Source organism: Uranotaenia lowii, chromosome 1 (assembly GCF_029784155.1).
Source record: "Uranotaenia lowii strain MFRU-FL chromosome 1, ASM2978415v1, whole genome shotgun sequence".
NCBI classification, from domain to species: Eukaryota; Metazoa; Arthropoda; class Insecta; order Diptera; family Culicidae; genus Uranotaenia; species Uranotaenia lowii.
The window spans coordinates 58,021,353-58,037,624 of record NC_073691.1 but is presented as its reverse complement, the minus strand read 5'-3'; the positions used below and the strand labels follow the sequence as shown (position 1 = coordinate 58,037,624).

Here is a 16,272-nt window from a genome sequence, read left to right as displayed (position 1 = left end):
CTACCCCCCGTACAGCTCGCATTAGATGCGAAAAAAAACTCTACCATCCGGCCGGACAAACGCCGGAACTGTTCCAGCGCCGAACGAGGTGAAAACTGGGCAGAAACGACCATGCATTCACATCATGAACAGCAGGCGGAAAAAACATCACTCGTCCAGTTCCTCATTCATGATTGCGAAAACATAATCACAACATTCCGAAGGCTGAAGCAAGAGATCAACACCACAGAAGCAGCTACCAGGAGCCAGTTTTTTTCCCCGACGGTGGAAGCGCACTGAGCCGGCGATGATCGTATCACCATCGCCACCACCAGCGGCAACAGCAGCACACCAGCGACAACAGCAGCAGCACCAAATCCAAAAGCAGATATCCGCCGGAAACGTTTCTCGCATCGCATCACCCCACCTGCTGTAAGTTATTGTCATTTTTTCTTCTCCCACGGTGTAAGTGTATAGGAGATATAAATAAAATATAATGCTTCAAGTCCAGATGTTTTATTTTTCATAACAAATCCATTTAAAAATCGCAAGTAGAATTAAATACATTCATTTCATTGTCTAGAATAATCATTTTTACCAAATTACGATTATATTACTTTCACTGGAAATTCCTATAAAATTTATCGGAACGCTAAACTATATGCGCAAAATTTTGCGCTCATCTATAAAAAGTATTGGATTTTCTAGTAGTGCAAAAATACTAAAATTCCCAATACTGTTTATAGCCCGATTTTGTTCAGTGCAGAACAGCCCGGGTTTCTAATAGCCTTATTTGCATTATCCGCCGTTAGTGCAATATTCGGGGACAGCACCGAGAATCCACTTGGCTTGAAGGAAGATCCGCATCGTAACACTCGTAGACCAAACGACCAAACCGCACTGAGATCTCCTTTTTGTGGGGGAGCTGGCTCCGAAGGCAGGTTTCAAATTGTTGGCCACAGTCGCCCAGAGGTTCCAGAATCGCAAAACGATACGCGCAAACGCAGACAAATTTGAGCGCTTTTGAATTAATTCTACGTTTGTTTTTTTTTTTTTTTATAAATTCTTTATTTGAAACGGCTCATACCTTGAGGCTTTAAGGAGCCAAACTCGTTTTGTAGTTTTATTACAATTGGTTTGCTTAGCTTAACACTTGTTTAGAAAAGAAAGAAGGATAGAAAGGGAAATATGAAAATAAAAAGAATTATAGACTAAGATCAATAGCTTTTAGGAAAAGGTATATTTCGAACATATAGTCCAAGTCCATCACAGCTAACACATCCCTCACTGGAACGTCAGGTGGTTTTCCTCGGGCCCGAAGGGAATCTATGAAGTTCGATCTGGCGAAAAGGTGGTCCTCACACGACCAAACAATATGCTCGATGTCATGGTAACCTAGGCCGCAACCGCATAAATTGCTGCCAGCAATGTTTATACGATAGAGTACCGCATTCAAGGAAGAATGATTGGACATGAGACGGGAAAATATACGAATAAAATCCCGACTCAGGTTCAATCTATTAAACCAGGGTTAAGGCTTACCTTTGGGATAATCGAGTGAAGCCACCGACCCTTGTCATCCTCGTCCCATCTGCGCTGCCAGTTGATAAGAGAGTTTCTCCGAGCCAAGAAGTAGAATTCGTTGAATACGATTTCACGCTGGTAAATGTTGCCTTCCACCGCACCCACCTTTGCAAGGGAATCTGCCCTCTCATTGCCTACTATCGAGCAATGTGAGGGGACCCAGACAAAGGTGATGGAAAAGCAACGTCTTGATAAAGTAGTCAATATATAGCGTATCTTTTCGATGAAGTACGGCGTGAATTTTCCTGGTCTTATGGAGCGGATTGCTTCAACAGAGCTGAGACTATCAGTTATAATAAAGTAGTGTTCCACAGGTCGAGCAGCGATATTATCCAGAGCGCAATGAATAGCAGCTAACTCTGCGATGTACACAGAACATGGTGACTGGAGACTGTAAGAGGCGCTAAATATTTCGTTGAACACTCCAAATCCTGTTGCTTCCTCTATAAGTGATCCATCGGTAAAGTACATTTTGTCAGCATTGACGTGTCTATATTTAGCTTCGAAAATTCTTGGAATCAAAAGTGGACGATGCGGATCCGGGATTCCACGAATTTCCTGCTGCATAGACATATCAAACTGGACAGAAGAATTGTCGTAGTCAGGGCTACAAACACGAGTGGGAGAATACGAAGAAGGGTTTACCTGCATTGACATGAGAACATGGTATATAGACATATATTTGCTGTGAAGATTTTGCTCGAGTAGCCTTTCAAAATTTACAATCACCAATGGGTTCATGACCTCACACCTGATGAGGAACCGCAGAGAAAGTAGATTGAACCGATCTTTTAGAGGGAGTATTCCCGCCAAAACTTCAAGACTCATGTTATGCGTTGATGGCATACATCCCAAAGCAATGCGGAGACAACGGTATTGGATGCGCTCGAGTTTGATAAGGTGAGTTTTGGCAGCTGACTGGAAACAGATGCTACCATATTCCATCACTGAGAGAATAGTTGTTCGGTATAGTTTTATAAGATCTTCTGGGTGGGCTCCCCACCAGGTGCCAGTGATTGATCGGAGAAAATTGATCCTTTGCTGGCATTTTCCTTTCAGATACTCAATATGGGCTCTCCAGGTACACTTGGAATCAAAACGTTTGTTTTGTTTTTCATTCTTTACTTTGCGAATGAATACACGTTCAAACACCAATGAAATATAAAGGTAGGTGAAGCATAAATTTATGCTTAAAATTAGATTGAACCAAAACAGACAGAAAATTACCTTTGTTGTTGATAAGAATACTTGGGCTTATTGAAAACACAAATTAAAATACTTATCAAATAAATCCAAATGCGTTTACTCTTAGAATTTTAAAACTAATGTAAACAAATTGTGCATGAAATCTATCAGATTTGCATCACCTGAGTATGTACGTTCGTTGAGCAAAATTCATTTTGGATGAATTTCAGCAAACTGTCAATCCATAAAAATAAATTGATGTTTTAGGTAGGACATTATTATCCTTGCGTGTGTATAAGTTGTTTGAAAAAATTAGCAACTTTAAAAAAAATCAGTTTAAATGTGTAGATAGATAATCAAGTACAAATATTTATTTTTTTTATTTTAATCACAACATATTTGTATCACATCCATTACTGGTTGGTCAAGCACAATTGTCTTTCGAATTAAAAAAAAATAGCATATAGGTATTTCCCTTTCTGTCTTCCTTTTTCCTGTAAAAAGGTGTTAATCTAAGAAAAAAAACGAGTTTGACTCCTTAAAACCTAAAAGTATGAACCATTTCAAATAAAATTATTACAAAAAAAACAAATGTTACAGAACAAAGAACTTTAAACAGTTAAATTTGTAATTTATTAACTTGAACGTAGCCTATCAGTTACAATGAACTATTAATTCCGGTTACGAAAAACATTTCATTGGACGGGGAAAACATTAATGTTAATTTTAACTCAAACTTAAAAATGTCTTTAAGCGCGACACCAACTTAGTATTTTCTCCTTTTTTGGACTCGTTCGAAGAAATAACTAAAATATTGGAATAAAACGACCTAATATTTATTCGCTTCTTTATTTCAAATCTCATTCTATAGTCGAGGTAACGCATTAGTTGGTACAGCATGGAAAAAAGGCTTTCATTTCTCATAACGATCTTGTTTGAACCAGTCAGTCACTGTATTATTGTTTTAACATTTAAAAAAAAGAGGAAAACGTCTATATTGGGGGAAATTTCGAGTGTGTCATCACTTATTTCACTCGAAAAGGGGAAAAAATGAATGGTTAATTGAAAAGCTCTAATCGACCTACTTTAAAAAGGAGGAAGAGAAATCCGTGGGCGCCTTCGAAGGCGCTTCACTTCCCGGTAGGAAATACTTTTCTTTCAACATCTGCTGGTAGATTAGACTGGTACACTTGGCGTCGGTGTAGAGCTCCACCTCGGGTATGAGCGTGTGGCGGATCACCTTGACGTAGATGCGCTTACCTTCGATAAGCTCAACTAGCTTACGCATTATGTCCGGCTCGCGGAGTCGCGAGTTGGCTTTCAGGGCGTGTAGCTTGACTTGAACGTTCCGAAGGGGAACTCTCCGTAGATTTACCGGACACTTCAGGATATCACGCACACTAACCGTTTCCTTGTTCAGGTAATCTACGTAGAAGATGCGCACTTCGCCGCGATTCGGAATGTACTCTTCGATAAGTCCCCGGTACCAGAAATTGTCCTGCTTGAACAACGCCAGACAAGGCATTTTCTCCTCGATGTCGGAGCAAGTGCGATGCTTCCGAGCGTAGCATTGAATTTTTGCCATCAACTCTTTCATCCGCTTCACGTGATCATCCATCAGCGGAAACACGTACAAATTGAAGGGGTCAATCAGGTTCGTGACCTCGCAATAGAAGCCACTAATCGTTTCATCCACCTCGAACTGCGGGAACCCATTGACGGTTGGCCGGGTCATTTCCAGCGGTGGATCGATCTGGGTCGATGTATCGAAATCGTTCGGATTGAACGACAGATTGGAACCGTTCTCGGTTCCGTCCTCAGCGGTCTTCCGCTCCTCCTCGGACAGCTCCCCGTCCTCCGGGTCGGACTCCATCTCCAGCTTGATGTCCTGATAGCTACAGAAATACTGTACCTTGTTCAAATCGATACCGCTGGTGTCCTCGAATTCCTCCGCGTCCGGATCTTGCTCGGCGGCGACCCGCTGGAGCAGGTCTTCCAAGTCCTGATTGCTGGCTTCGCTGCTTTTCGGTTTAACGCCAGCCTAAAGAAGGGTGGTATCGAAAACAAATGTTAACGGAGAATCATATGGGTAAACAAATTGAAACTGTAAATTCAGAAAATTCTAACTTTCTATTGTAAAGCTGTAGGTGGGTTTCTTTTAGGTTTGAGGATTCTATCAGTTTTTTTTAAATATCCTCAGAACAATGAAAGGCCATTTAGGAAAGTTGTAAGGCGAAAGAGTTTCAGAAGATTGTCAGGGCTACAAAAGGTTATCAGGCCTTCGATAGATCATCAGCCTCCGAAAACTTGTCATGTCTTCGAAAGGTAGTCAGGCTTTCTGAACTTTGTCGTAAGCCATTGAAGGGTCGTCAGGCTTTCGAAAGTTCGTCAAATCTTCGAATGGTGGTCAGGCCTGAAAATGTCATCAGGCCTTCGAAAGGTCATCAGGCCTATGGAAAAAGCTCAGGCCTTCAGTGATTCGGCAGAGCTTCGCAAGATCATCAGGCCTTCGAAAGCTCATCAGGCCTTCCCAAGATTGTCAAGCCTTCAAATGGTCGTCAGCCCTTCAAAATGTCATCAGACCTTAGAAAGGTCGTCAGCCCTTCGAAAGATTATCCGACCTTCGAATGGTCATTAGGGCTTGAAAAGATCGTCAACCTTTCAGTAGGTCATCAGAAGGTCATCAGGCATTCGAAAAATCTTAATGTTTTTGGAAAGTTTTCAGGACTTCAAAATATCGTCAGGCCTTTGAAAGGTCGTTAAACCTTTGCAAGGGCGTCGAACAGTTAAAAAATCGCCAGGCTTTCTACGGAAGGTCGTCAAGCTTTTGAGAAGTCAAGATTTCGAAAGGTCGTCAGGCATCATCAGGCCTTCGAAACGTCGTCAAATCTTCGAAAGGTCGTTAGGCATTGAAATGTCTTCAGGCTTTCAAAAGGTCGTCAAACCTTAGGAAGATTGTGAACTCTTTGAAAGGTCGTCTGCCCTTTGAAAGATTATCAGGCCTTTGAATGATCATCAGGTCTTGAAAAGGTCACCAACCTTTCAATAGATCATCTGAGAAGGTCATGAGGCATTCGAAAAACTGTAAGGATTTTGGAAGGTTGTCAAGACTTCAAAAGGTCAGACCTTCATCAGGCTAACATCATTCATTAGCATCATCAAGCCTTCGAAACGTAGGCAAATCTTCGAATGGTCTTCAGGAATAAAAATGCCATCAGGCCTTCGAAAGGTCGTCAGATCTTTGGAAAATAATCATGCCTTAAAGAATTCGTCAGACCTTCAGGTCTTTGAAAGGTTGTCAAGCCATCAAAAGGTCTTCAGACCTTAAGAAGATTATCAACTCTTTGAAAGGTCGTCAGCCCTTTAAAAGATTATCAAGCCTTTGAATGGTCATCAGGCCTTGAAAAGAACGTCAACATTGCACTAGATCATCAGGAATTCGAAAAATCGTAATGATTTTGGAAGGTTGTCAGGCCTTCGGAAGATCAGCAGTTGAAAAATCGTCAAGGCAGTTGAAAAATCGTAAGGCATTCTAAGGAAGGTCGTTAAGCTTTCGAGAAGTCAAGCTTTCGAAAGGTCGTCAGGCATCTTCAGGCCTTCGAAACGTCGTCAAATTTTCGAGAAGTCGTCAGACCTTAAAATGTCATTAGGCCTTCGAAAGGTTGTCAGGCTTTATCCGGCCTTCGAAACGTCGTCAAATCTTCGGATAGTCGATAGGCCTTAAAATGTCATTAGGCCTTCGAAAGGTCACCATGTCTTTGGAATAGCTCACGCCTTCAGTAATTCACCAGAACTTCGAAAGATCATCAGGCCTTCGGAAGCTCATCAGGCCTTCGAAAGGTTATCAAGCCTTCAAATGGCCGTCAGGCCTTCAAAAGGTCATCAGACGTTAGGAAGATTGTCAACTCTTGGAAAGGTCGTCTGCCCTTTGAAAGATTATCAAGCCTTTGAATGGTCATCAGGCTTTGAAAAGGTCGTCAACCTTTCAATAGATCATCATAAGGTCATCAGGCATTTTGTCCGGACTTCAAAAGGTCGTCAGGTCTTCGAAAGATCGTTAGACCTTTGCAAGGGCATCGAGCAGTTGAAAAATCGGCAGGTTTTCTACGGAAGGTCGTCAAGCCTTCGAAAAGTTAGGCTTTCGAAAGGTCGTCAGGCATCTTCAGGCCTTCGAAACGTCGTCAAATCTTATAATAATCGTCAGGCCCAAAAATGTCATCAGGTCTTTGAAAGGTCACCAGGTCAAATCTTGGAATGGTCTTCAGGCCTTCGAAACGCCGCCGCGCCGTCAGGACTTTGGAAAAAGCTCAGGCCTTCAGTAATTCGTCAGACCTTCCAAAGGTCGTCAGGCCTTTGGAAGCTCATCAAGCCTTTAAATGGTCATCAGGACTTTAAAAGGTCGCCAGGCGTTCAAAAGGTCGTCAGACGTAAGGAAGACTGTCAACTCTTTGAAAGGTTGTCAGCCCTTTGAAAGCTTATCTAGCCTTTGAGAGGTCATCAAGCCTTGAAAAGGTCGTCAACCTTTCAATAGATCATAAGAACGTTATCAGACATTCAAAAAATCGTCAGAATTTCGGAAGGTTGATAGGCCTTGAAGAGGTCGTCTGGCCTTCGAAAGATCGTAAGACCTTTGCAAGGGCGTCGAGCAGTGGAAAATTTGTTCGGCTTTCTACGGAAGATCGTCAAGCTTTTGAGAAGTCAAGCTTTCGAAAGGTCATCAGGCATCATCAGGCCTTCGAAACGTCGTCAAATCTTTGAATAGTTGACAGGCCTGAAAAAGTCATCAGGCCTCCGAAAAGTGGTCATGTCTTTGGAAAAAGCTCAGACCTTCAGTAATTCGTCAGACCTTCAGAAGATCATAAGGCCAACTTCGGGTAATTGGCAGGCCTGAAAATGTCATCAGGCCCTCGAAAAATCGTCATGTTTTTGTAAAAAGCTCAGGTCTTCAGTAATTCGACAAACCTTCGGAAAGATCATCAGGCCTCGAAAGGTTGTTAAGCCTCCAAATGGTCATCAGGCCTTCAAAAGATCGTCAGACCTTGGCAAAATTTTCAACGCTTGGAAAGGTCGTCTGCCTTTCGCAAGATTATCAAGCCTTTGGATGATCATCAGGCCTTAAAAAGGGCGTCAACCTTTCAATAGACCATCAAAAGGTCATTAGGAATTCGAAACATCGTAAGACCTTTGTAAGGGCTTCAAATAGTAGAAAAATCGTCAGGCTTTCTACGGAACGTCGTCAAGCTTTCGAGAAATCGTCAGGCCTTAAAAAAACTTTCACAGGTCTTCAGAAGGCCGTCAGCTTTTCGAGAGGTTGCCAGACCTGTTTGTCAAACTATCGAATAGTCGTCAGGCTTTTGAAAGATCAACAGCTATTCGAAAGATCGGCGGGTCTTCAAAAGATCGTTAGGACTTCGAAAAGTTGTCAGACCATTTTTTTTTTCTCTGACCTTCTCAGACACTCGAAACGTAGTCAAGCGATAAAAGGATCATGAGGCTCAAGGAAAATCATCGGGAATTCAAAAGATCGCCAGGCCTTCGAGATATCAACAGGCCCTTGTCAGGCGACTACGAAAAGTTGTTTCGCATTCAAAATGCTTTCGAAAAATGGTCAATCATTCGGAAGGCCTCCTGAAGATTGTCAGGGCCTTCAAAAACCATCAGACCTTCAGTCTGGTGTTAAAATGATAGCCAGGCTTATGAAAAGTCTACAGACCTTAGAAAGATCGACAGGACTTCAAAATATCATGAGGCATCCGAAAGTTCGTCAGGTCTTCGCACTTCGTCAGATGGTTGCACTGTTTGTCATCCATACGACAAGCCGTGAGGCCTTCGGAAAATTATCAGTCCTTCAGAAAGTTGTCAGGACTTCAGAAAGTCTTTTAACTTATGAAAGGTCAGCGCCTTCGAATACAAAAACGGGTTGTGAGGCGTTCGAAAGGTCATCAATCGGAGATTAATGTCGACAAGTTACCTTAGAAAAAAAACACTTACCTCTTCACTGCCGCTGTTGGTGTTTGTTGATTCGGTGCCAAAATTGGCCGCAATCCTCAGTCGACTGCTGGGCTTTCCCTTGGCGGCCTCACTGCTACCTTCCTGGAGGTTGCTGTGCGGATCGTACAGGATGTCAACTTTTTCGGCGAAAATCTCTCGCTTCTTGGCAACCAGCTTATGCCGCAGCAGGTAGTCCGAAACGTCTATCGTCACCTCACCGGTCACTTTCAGGAAGCACGGAACCACATCGGTGTTGGAGTAGTCCATATCGGTATCGACCCGCACCTGGCACTGTTTGCCGACGATGAGCGAATGCATCGCGTCCAGCACCTCGATGTCCCAGATGCCTTTGTCTCCCAGTGGTGCTACATCCGACAGCCGATATCGATTGACCATTGTTGGGACTTTACCACATATGACCTCCTTCCTGAGTTCCTCGAAGTTGCACTCCTCAATGTTTCCGTAATCCACAAACTGGACCTTGTACCGGATGGGGCTGATCGCCTTCCGGACCACTGCTCGGTAGAAATGATTGTCCAGGTGGAACCGTGCCAGACATGGTTCACCGTTGGCAAAGAATTTATGGCCACTCACCGGTTGCGAATCGCCGTACTTGTCATTGATGATCTTCCTCATCGCCGTCAGAAAAGGTTCCCGCTCGACGTCGTGCAAATAGATCACTCCGTTGTTGTCCACGTACGTTGCAACGGCAACGAAAATGTTCTTATCGATCGGCTTGGCTGGCAGCCACTGCTCGATAGGGGTTGGTTCGGTCGAGAGCTCTTCCTAAGTTTGGAAATGGAAATGAAGTTGTGAAAATATCTTACTTTTCTGAATTTTGCATCTAATTGACAGATGAATTCAAATCAACGGTGTTTCACGATTTAGTACATGTCACTCTAAAGAATATTAGGTAACGACGATGACCCTCGCCATATCGCCATAAGGTCTTAAAGTCTTTAAAAGGTCGTCATGTTTTGTGAGGTCGTCAGTTATTCAAAAGGTCATCCGGTTTATTGAAGTTCGACAGGTCTTTAGAAAATCGTTAGGTCTTTGAAAAGTCGTCAGATGTTTGAAAGATCTTTCTGCCTTTAAAAGGGTCCTCGTTTCATTAAAGCGTCGTCAGTTCCTTCAAAGGTCGTCAGGACTTCAAAATGTTGTCAGGACTTCAAAAGCTTGTTAGGTCTTCAAACGGCAGTCACGTCTTCAAAAGGTCAGAAGTCATTTAGAAACACAGCTAGTCTTCAAAACTCAACAAGCCTTCAACATCAAATCAATAAAAATGCCAGTTGGTACCATTACGTAGTTGTCTCCCTCAAGAAATATAATCTTGAATACCGTGTTTACATTCCAGGTCTTTTCTATAGATCAAAGGACACACAAACATCTATGACGCAAAACACCCAACAAATATCGAAGCGGAAGTCTACAACAATCACTTACCTTATACAGCTCACACGAGTTCGATATGCTGGGTTCCTCGGACTTTTCCTCCATCACTACGTCCAGTTCCTCGATGAACCGATCGAAGGCCTGCGTCAAACGGGCCAGCTCATCCTCGACCGAACCGGCCGACGCAAGCGGTTGGAACTTCTCCTTCAGATGCACGTACCCGTACTTCACCAGCGTATTGTTGATGTTGGTGTAATCGAACATGTGCGGCGAAAGGGCGTTCGCATTCGAAGCCGTCAGACCCCACAGAATCACCGGCAGACTGTTCTCAATGCTACGACCGTGAAGCGAAATGGCGAACCCTTCGAACTTATCGATTGCCACCTTGAACGCGTCAATGACCGATGGGCTCCAGGTAGTTTGATTAGCAGTTGGGACTACACAAGCAAGGAAGCATCGAATGGCTGCGGGATGGACCTGTAAAAAAAGTCAAGGTTAGTGACCCTTCTCTCGACGGAACAAAACACGTAAAACTTGCCTGCTTAAGACCTGGGGGAATTACGCACATATTCGTGTAATGGACACACATCGTGAAGGCTTTGTCGATCAAAAATACTGTGTAGTTGCTACTGTCGACGATCTCAATCACCCGAGCTCGGTACCATTCGCAGCTGATTCGCTCGTTACCTAGAACTGCCGTCGGGAACACCAGACATAGCTCGTCAATGTTCCAGATAGTCTTGTCGTCGCCTTCGTCCATTTTGTCTTCCATCTTGTTCTGGATTTCTTCCTGCATCCGGTCAATGCCGCTGGCGTTCTTGATCAGAGTAACGTAGAACTCACCGGGCGAAACGATGCGCAAAAGTTCTACCCTCGCACGGGTTTGCTTCTTCTCCGATGAGTTGCCCTTGCTGCGATTACTGTTCTGGCCACTTCCACTGGCCACGGTTAGATCGAGTTTCGGAGTCGGTTCTTCCATAACGTCTTTGATGTGCTCCACCATCAGACTTTCCCGACCAGTGGACACCGCAAATCCGTTTTTCACCATGAGCGCGTTCACACAGACGTCGTGTTTCTTCTTGACCATATACAGGGCTACCTCGTAGCAGCGGTCGATGACATCCCGACTTCCGACAAATACCTGGAACGCAGACGGCACGTTGGCGATTCGATTAAACTCCCGGATCGTTTCGTCGGTCCATCGATAGTTGTGCTGCTTGAAGGGGGTAATGTCCATCAACTTGCAGCGGACAGCCAACTCTGGCTGTTGACAAAATTGCTTCGGTAGATACCGAATGTCCTGCCATGTGATGATCAGCTTATGCCCCGTGTCAACCGAGAGGATTTCGCAGTGTGCTGAAAGCAAAACATTTAACCTGTGAACGAATTCCCACACAATTGAAGACTTTTAGGGTTAACTTACCTTCGCCGACCTTAACAACCAGTCCTCGACGCCAAGTCTGCTGATCGTAAGCATCACGTTCTACAAATGCACAAACCATGCCCACGTGAGGGTGATAGGCGACCTTTGCCTCCTTGTTGCAGTACTGCGTCAACTCGGACTGCAACTTTTGGGTCTGTATACTCCAAGTGGTTTTGCTGATGTAGAACTCACTCGGCGAAACGGAGTACGTCAGGTGGACCTTGAATACGTCGTCCCGCTCAAGCTCCGGTGCCGTGAAGCGTCTTTTGTACTCGGAACTCCACTTCGTCAAAGTTTTCTCCAGCTGATCGATCTTACGAATGGCGATTTCCGATCGTCTCTCCGGACTAGGATCTACCTTGGCAAGATTAAGGTAGACGAGGGCACCACGTAGCGACTTCGGACTGTCAACGGTTTGTGAGAACAGATCCACATGCATAGGATACTTGCTGTTTTCATCGTTCTCAACCAGGTACATGATCATTTGTTTGCTGTATGTTGGGAAATATATATATATATATATAAGTGCTACTCTCAATAAAACTGAAGTAAAATGATCCGGTACTTACTTGTCGATGAAATCGATCATAATTTGGCGTGCTTCCGGGGTCCACTTCTTTCCTGAGACTGGAATCAGATCGTACAGCATACACTCGTAGGCACCGGCCTCGAATTCCCGCAGTTCCTCGCTCAGATCCCGAATTTGCGCACTCGTAACCTCCTCCGTTCGTCCGTAGTCGATGAACATCACCCTGTACTTTTTGCTGTGCCGTGATCGGCTAAGAACCTTGGCCCGGTACCACTTGGTTTCGGAGCTCGGGTGCACCAAATACAGCTCTCCAATGGCAATCTGATCCGGTTCACTGGCCGACTCGCCCTCATCTTGACAAAGCTCGTTAACGATCGATTTGAAGCACTGATTCTGAACGTAGAACTTGCCAGGACTCTCTACACAGGTCACGTTCACCTTCTGACTGTACTTGATGAACGTTGCATTGTCCGGGTTAATTGGGTTAATCTCCATCTCAGGTTTTCGGGTTTCCTTAGCAACGGAATTGGCAGCACCTGCAGCGGCTTCGACAGCCGGAGACCTTGGACTGCTATGGATCGTCGTAACGGAGCTCTTAGAATTAAGACGTCCCTGACTTACCCGTCTGCTCAAACTCTTCTGCGAAGATGGTGCTTGGCCTTTGCTGGCCACACTATTGGGACGCACCGAAGATGGAGATGGATTCGGTACGAATTCTACCTCAGGGCTGACACTGATCCTCTCACAACCCGGTGGCAGTATGGAATCATGGTGGAGGTTTCTAACTCGACCAGTGTCACCTTTATATTTGTTGTCCTTAGTTCTGACCAATTCCACTATGTTGAGTTTCGGCTTCACCGTAGTCTCAGGTAACGTAGCTGCAGCTGAAGGAGGTGGTGAACTGCTGATGTCCATGTCGGCGCCCAGCGAGTGATCCGATATGTTGGATGTGTTGGCCAGGTCCGAGCTGATCGTTGGCATCGAAATTGTCGGAACGACTGCTAGAGAGTCCAGGTTTTGCGGTTCCGGAGATTCTATGGGCTCCAGCAACGAGCTAGGCTGGTAGAATGTGGTCATTTTGTGACAGTAACCGAACGGGTTACAGTACAGCTCAAAGTATTTGTGAATTTCTTTACGCAGCGGTTCACGCTCCTGGAAGCGGAACGGATTTTCGTTAGTTCTTTTAACCGAGTCCGTAATTTGCATCGTGTGCAATTGCTCATTCATCTCTTTGATGATCTCCGAAAGCAGAGTTTGTCGGGGGAGTGCCACCTGGAACGTCTTTAACTGGTCGATCGATCGGTATAGGGATCGTTCCGCTGTGGCCAGCTGCTTGGCCGAGTCGATCACTTCTTTGTGCATTTTTTGGTAGGTGTTTTTGACGGTCAACAGAAGTTCATTCTCAACCGACTGTAGGACGTTGTGGAGCGAGAAAAAGTAATCGGTAATGTCGGATACCGTTTTGTCGGCGTACTTTTGCTGCTGCTCCTGCACCAGTTCCAGATTCTGAAAGTAGGAGAAAGGAAAAACATATATTGAATAATGTTATCGTTTGCTCGAAGAAGAGTCATGTAATACAGTTTTACAATTCAAGACAACAATTAAAATTGACTGACGTTCTTCGTTTTAATCTGGAGTAACAGAAAGTGAGTTCATCTCCAGAAAAATCTTCGAAAAGTCTCTTTCTTATCAGTGAGGTTACGAGGATAAAAAGAAACCTTCTCCACGATGGATTTCGAAGGAAATCTCATCTCCGCTTGCCAGCTCCGACTTGAGTAGGAGTTTTTTTTTATAGTTTATTGACGCTTTATTCTCAAGGCCTTTCACGTCTTATTGAGTAGTTGTAGGATGCTCTCATTTCCAAAGATCATCGAAAATGTAGCGCAAAACAATGTTTTGTTTCGGACCGGATTTCGGATGAGCAGAAACTCCAGGACAGCAAACAGTAAAAAGGAGATCGTTTATCATACTTTCATTTAAAATAACAATTTTCCTGCTTTAGTTTTTGTTGAAATTTTTTCAAAAACCATCTGTGAAAATATCATAGTAATAAACATAATTTGAAAAGGGGATGAAATGGAATATATGAATTTGATCTGATTCCTTCTTTTAAAATCATCATTTGAATACACGAAATGTGTTTAAATAGAATATTGAAGAAGCTTCATTTTGATTTATTTAGTAGTTTTACAAAAAATCAATCAATTTTAGGGATTTAACCCTCTTCATGATATAGGTAATGTTAAAAAAATCAAATTTTGAAACAGTGTTACTTTAGATTGATTCATTAGAATTTGACCTAAACCTTAACAGATCAAAGCTGTTTGAAATCTGTTCTGAGATTCAGATCCAATACATTTGTTAATATTATTAAAATTATATTTTTTGTAGTAAGCAGGTGTTACAGGTGCAATGCAAATGCTGTTCGCACACATACCAATGTACCTTCGATTCATGGTTCCCAAATAGCGATTTTTGCATTTTCAATACTTGGATATGACTTTTAGTTAGTCAAATCACTTTCGTTCTCCAACTTATTTCGAAGCTTAAGTTGATAGAAATGGTCTTATCATACAACCCAATTAGTATGAAAACATTTGTGCGTAGTTTTAAATGAATTTTCAGGGAAACATCATTTTCTCCAGCTTCCAACACTGCACAGTGGTCCAGAAATGAAATTTAGCGGGAAACAATTATTTGCGCTCTTGCCCTAGGTTTAAGACATTTGGTGTCCAAGACAAAGTTGACATTACAAGGTGTTACTTTTGAATGAATTATTTTTAGGGTGGTTCATAAAACTCCTTAGATACGAAAATTATTTTTTACTGTGATGAGATAGTGCTGTATTATGTTCAGCAATTATGTAGAACAACATAATTGATGAAACTTTGTAGAAGATTTTGAATGTCTATCTATTAACGTTTAGGTTTTATGATGATTTTTCGTGTACAAGTTAGGGTGGTCCTACAAAAACAAGTTTTTTTGTTATAACTTTGTTGGGTGTCAACTTATCAAAATCATGAGTTCAGCAAGTATTTAGCAAATCATTATGCGCATCTTTTGTAGCAAACAGATTTCTAATATCTGCTTTTGATTCGTAGTTATCATGAACTTTGTGTTCAAAAATGGCCGTTTTGTATGAGCCATAACTTCAAATGGAGCAAACCAAAAAATTCAAACTTTAATTTGTTTGAAAGAACATGTTAAAATCTACATTATATCAAAAAACTGGAGAAGTGTTTTTTAAAGCTTTTTATTTACATTTAAACTTGACCAAAATTGCCATTTTTCATATAACGTTTCTATATTATTTTTGACTACTTTTGGCTGCGTGAGGTACCACTATCCCCATATATTTTCAACTTAGTGATAGAGCATGTGATCAAAAAAATGGCGGAAAAGGTCAAAAGACTGAAATTGCTGACGGTAGGGCACATAGGAATACCATTGCTACTAGCATACGCGGATGATCTGCTTATCATTACCGACAGCAAAAAGGACTTAGAAGATATTGTTAAGGAACTGGAAATAGAATTAAAAGAAGTAGGGCTGGTAATCAACAACAGGAAAAGTCAAGTGATGATCAGAATCCCAAATGAAAAAGGAAGACAGAAGGAAACGATATTTTTAAATGGGAAAGAATACACAGTGCAAAATGTGTGATACAGTTCTGTAAAAAATTCAAGCCATCCTGGGAAATAGGATTGTTAATTTACAAAACAATACTACAGACAGGTTTGCTGTACGGAACAAAAGTAGCAGCCCTTACTAAAAGAAGCTGATCGTGTCTCGCAATTCCTGAAGCACCACAACATCCTGTACACCTATCAATATGGCTTTCGCGAAGGATCGAGTACCCTGACAGCAGCCTCTGAGCTAGTGGATGCAATCCACAATGCCCTTGATAGCAGAAAATTCATGGGAGTTTTGTTCCTAGATTTGAAGAAGGCTTTTGACACGATCGACCAGACTATTCTTCTCCGCAAACTAGAATCTTGTGGAATCAGAGGTAGTGCGAATTCCCTTTTTGGGAGTTATTTAACCAACCGGAAACAATACGTCCAAATAAACCAGTCAACCAGTGATCTATGTAACTTGTCTGTTGGAGTTCCTCAAGGCAGCAATCTAGGGCCTCTTTTGTTCATCCTCTATGTAAACGATCTGCAAAAATTACATTTACATGGTAAAC

At 42.8% G+C, this 16,272-nt stretch overlaps 1 protein-coding gene across 1 annotated transcript in view; it reads right to left on the bottom strand.

Moving 5' to 3' along the window:
* Positions 1–3,580: 3,580 nt before the first annotated feature.
* LOC129740152 (tudor domain-containing protein 6) overlaps positions 3,581–16,272 on the bottom strand; it is a 360,358-nt gene continuing 347,666 nt past the window's right edge. Inside the window, exons 3-8 of the mRNA XM_055731764.1 lie at positions 12,124–13,589; positions 11,555–12,045; positions 10,670–11,487; positions 10,183–10,608; positions 8,740–9,525; positions 3,581–4,789 (exon numbers count right to left, since the gene is read on the bottom strand). Coding sequence (XP_055587739.1) covers positions 3,830–4,789; positions 8,740–9,525; positions 10,183–10,608; positions 10,670–11,487; positions 11,555–12,045; positions 12,124–13,589 — 4,947 coding nt within the window. The 3' untranslated portion in view covers positions 3,581–3,829. The remainder of the gene's footprint in view (positions 4,790–8,739; positions 9,526–10,182; positions 10,609–10,669; positions 11,488–11,554; positions 12,046–12,123; positions 13,590–16,272) is intronic.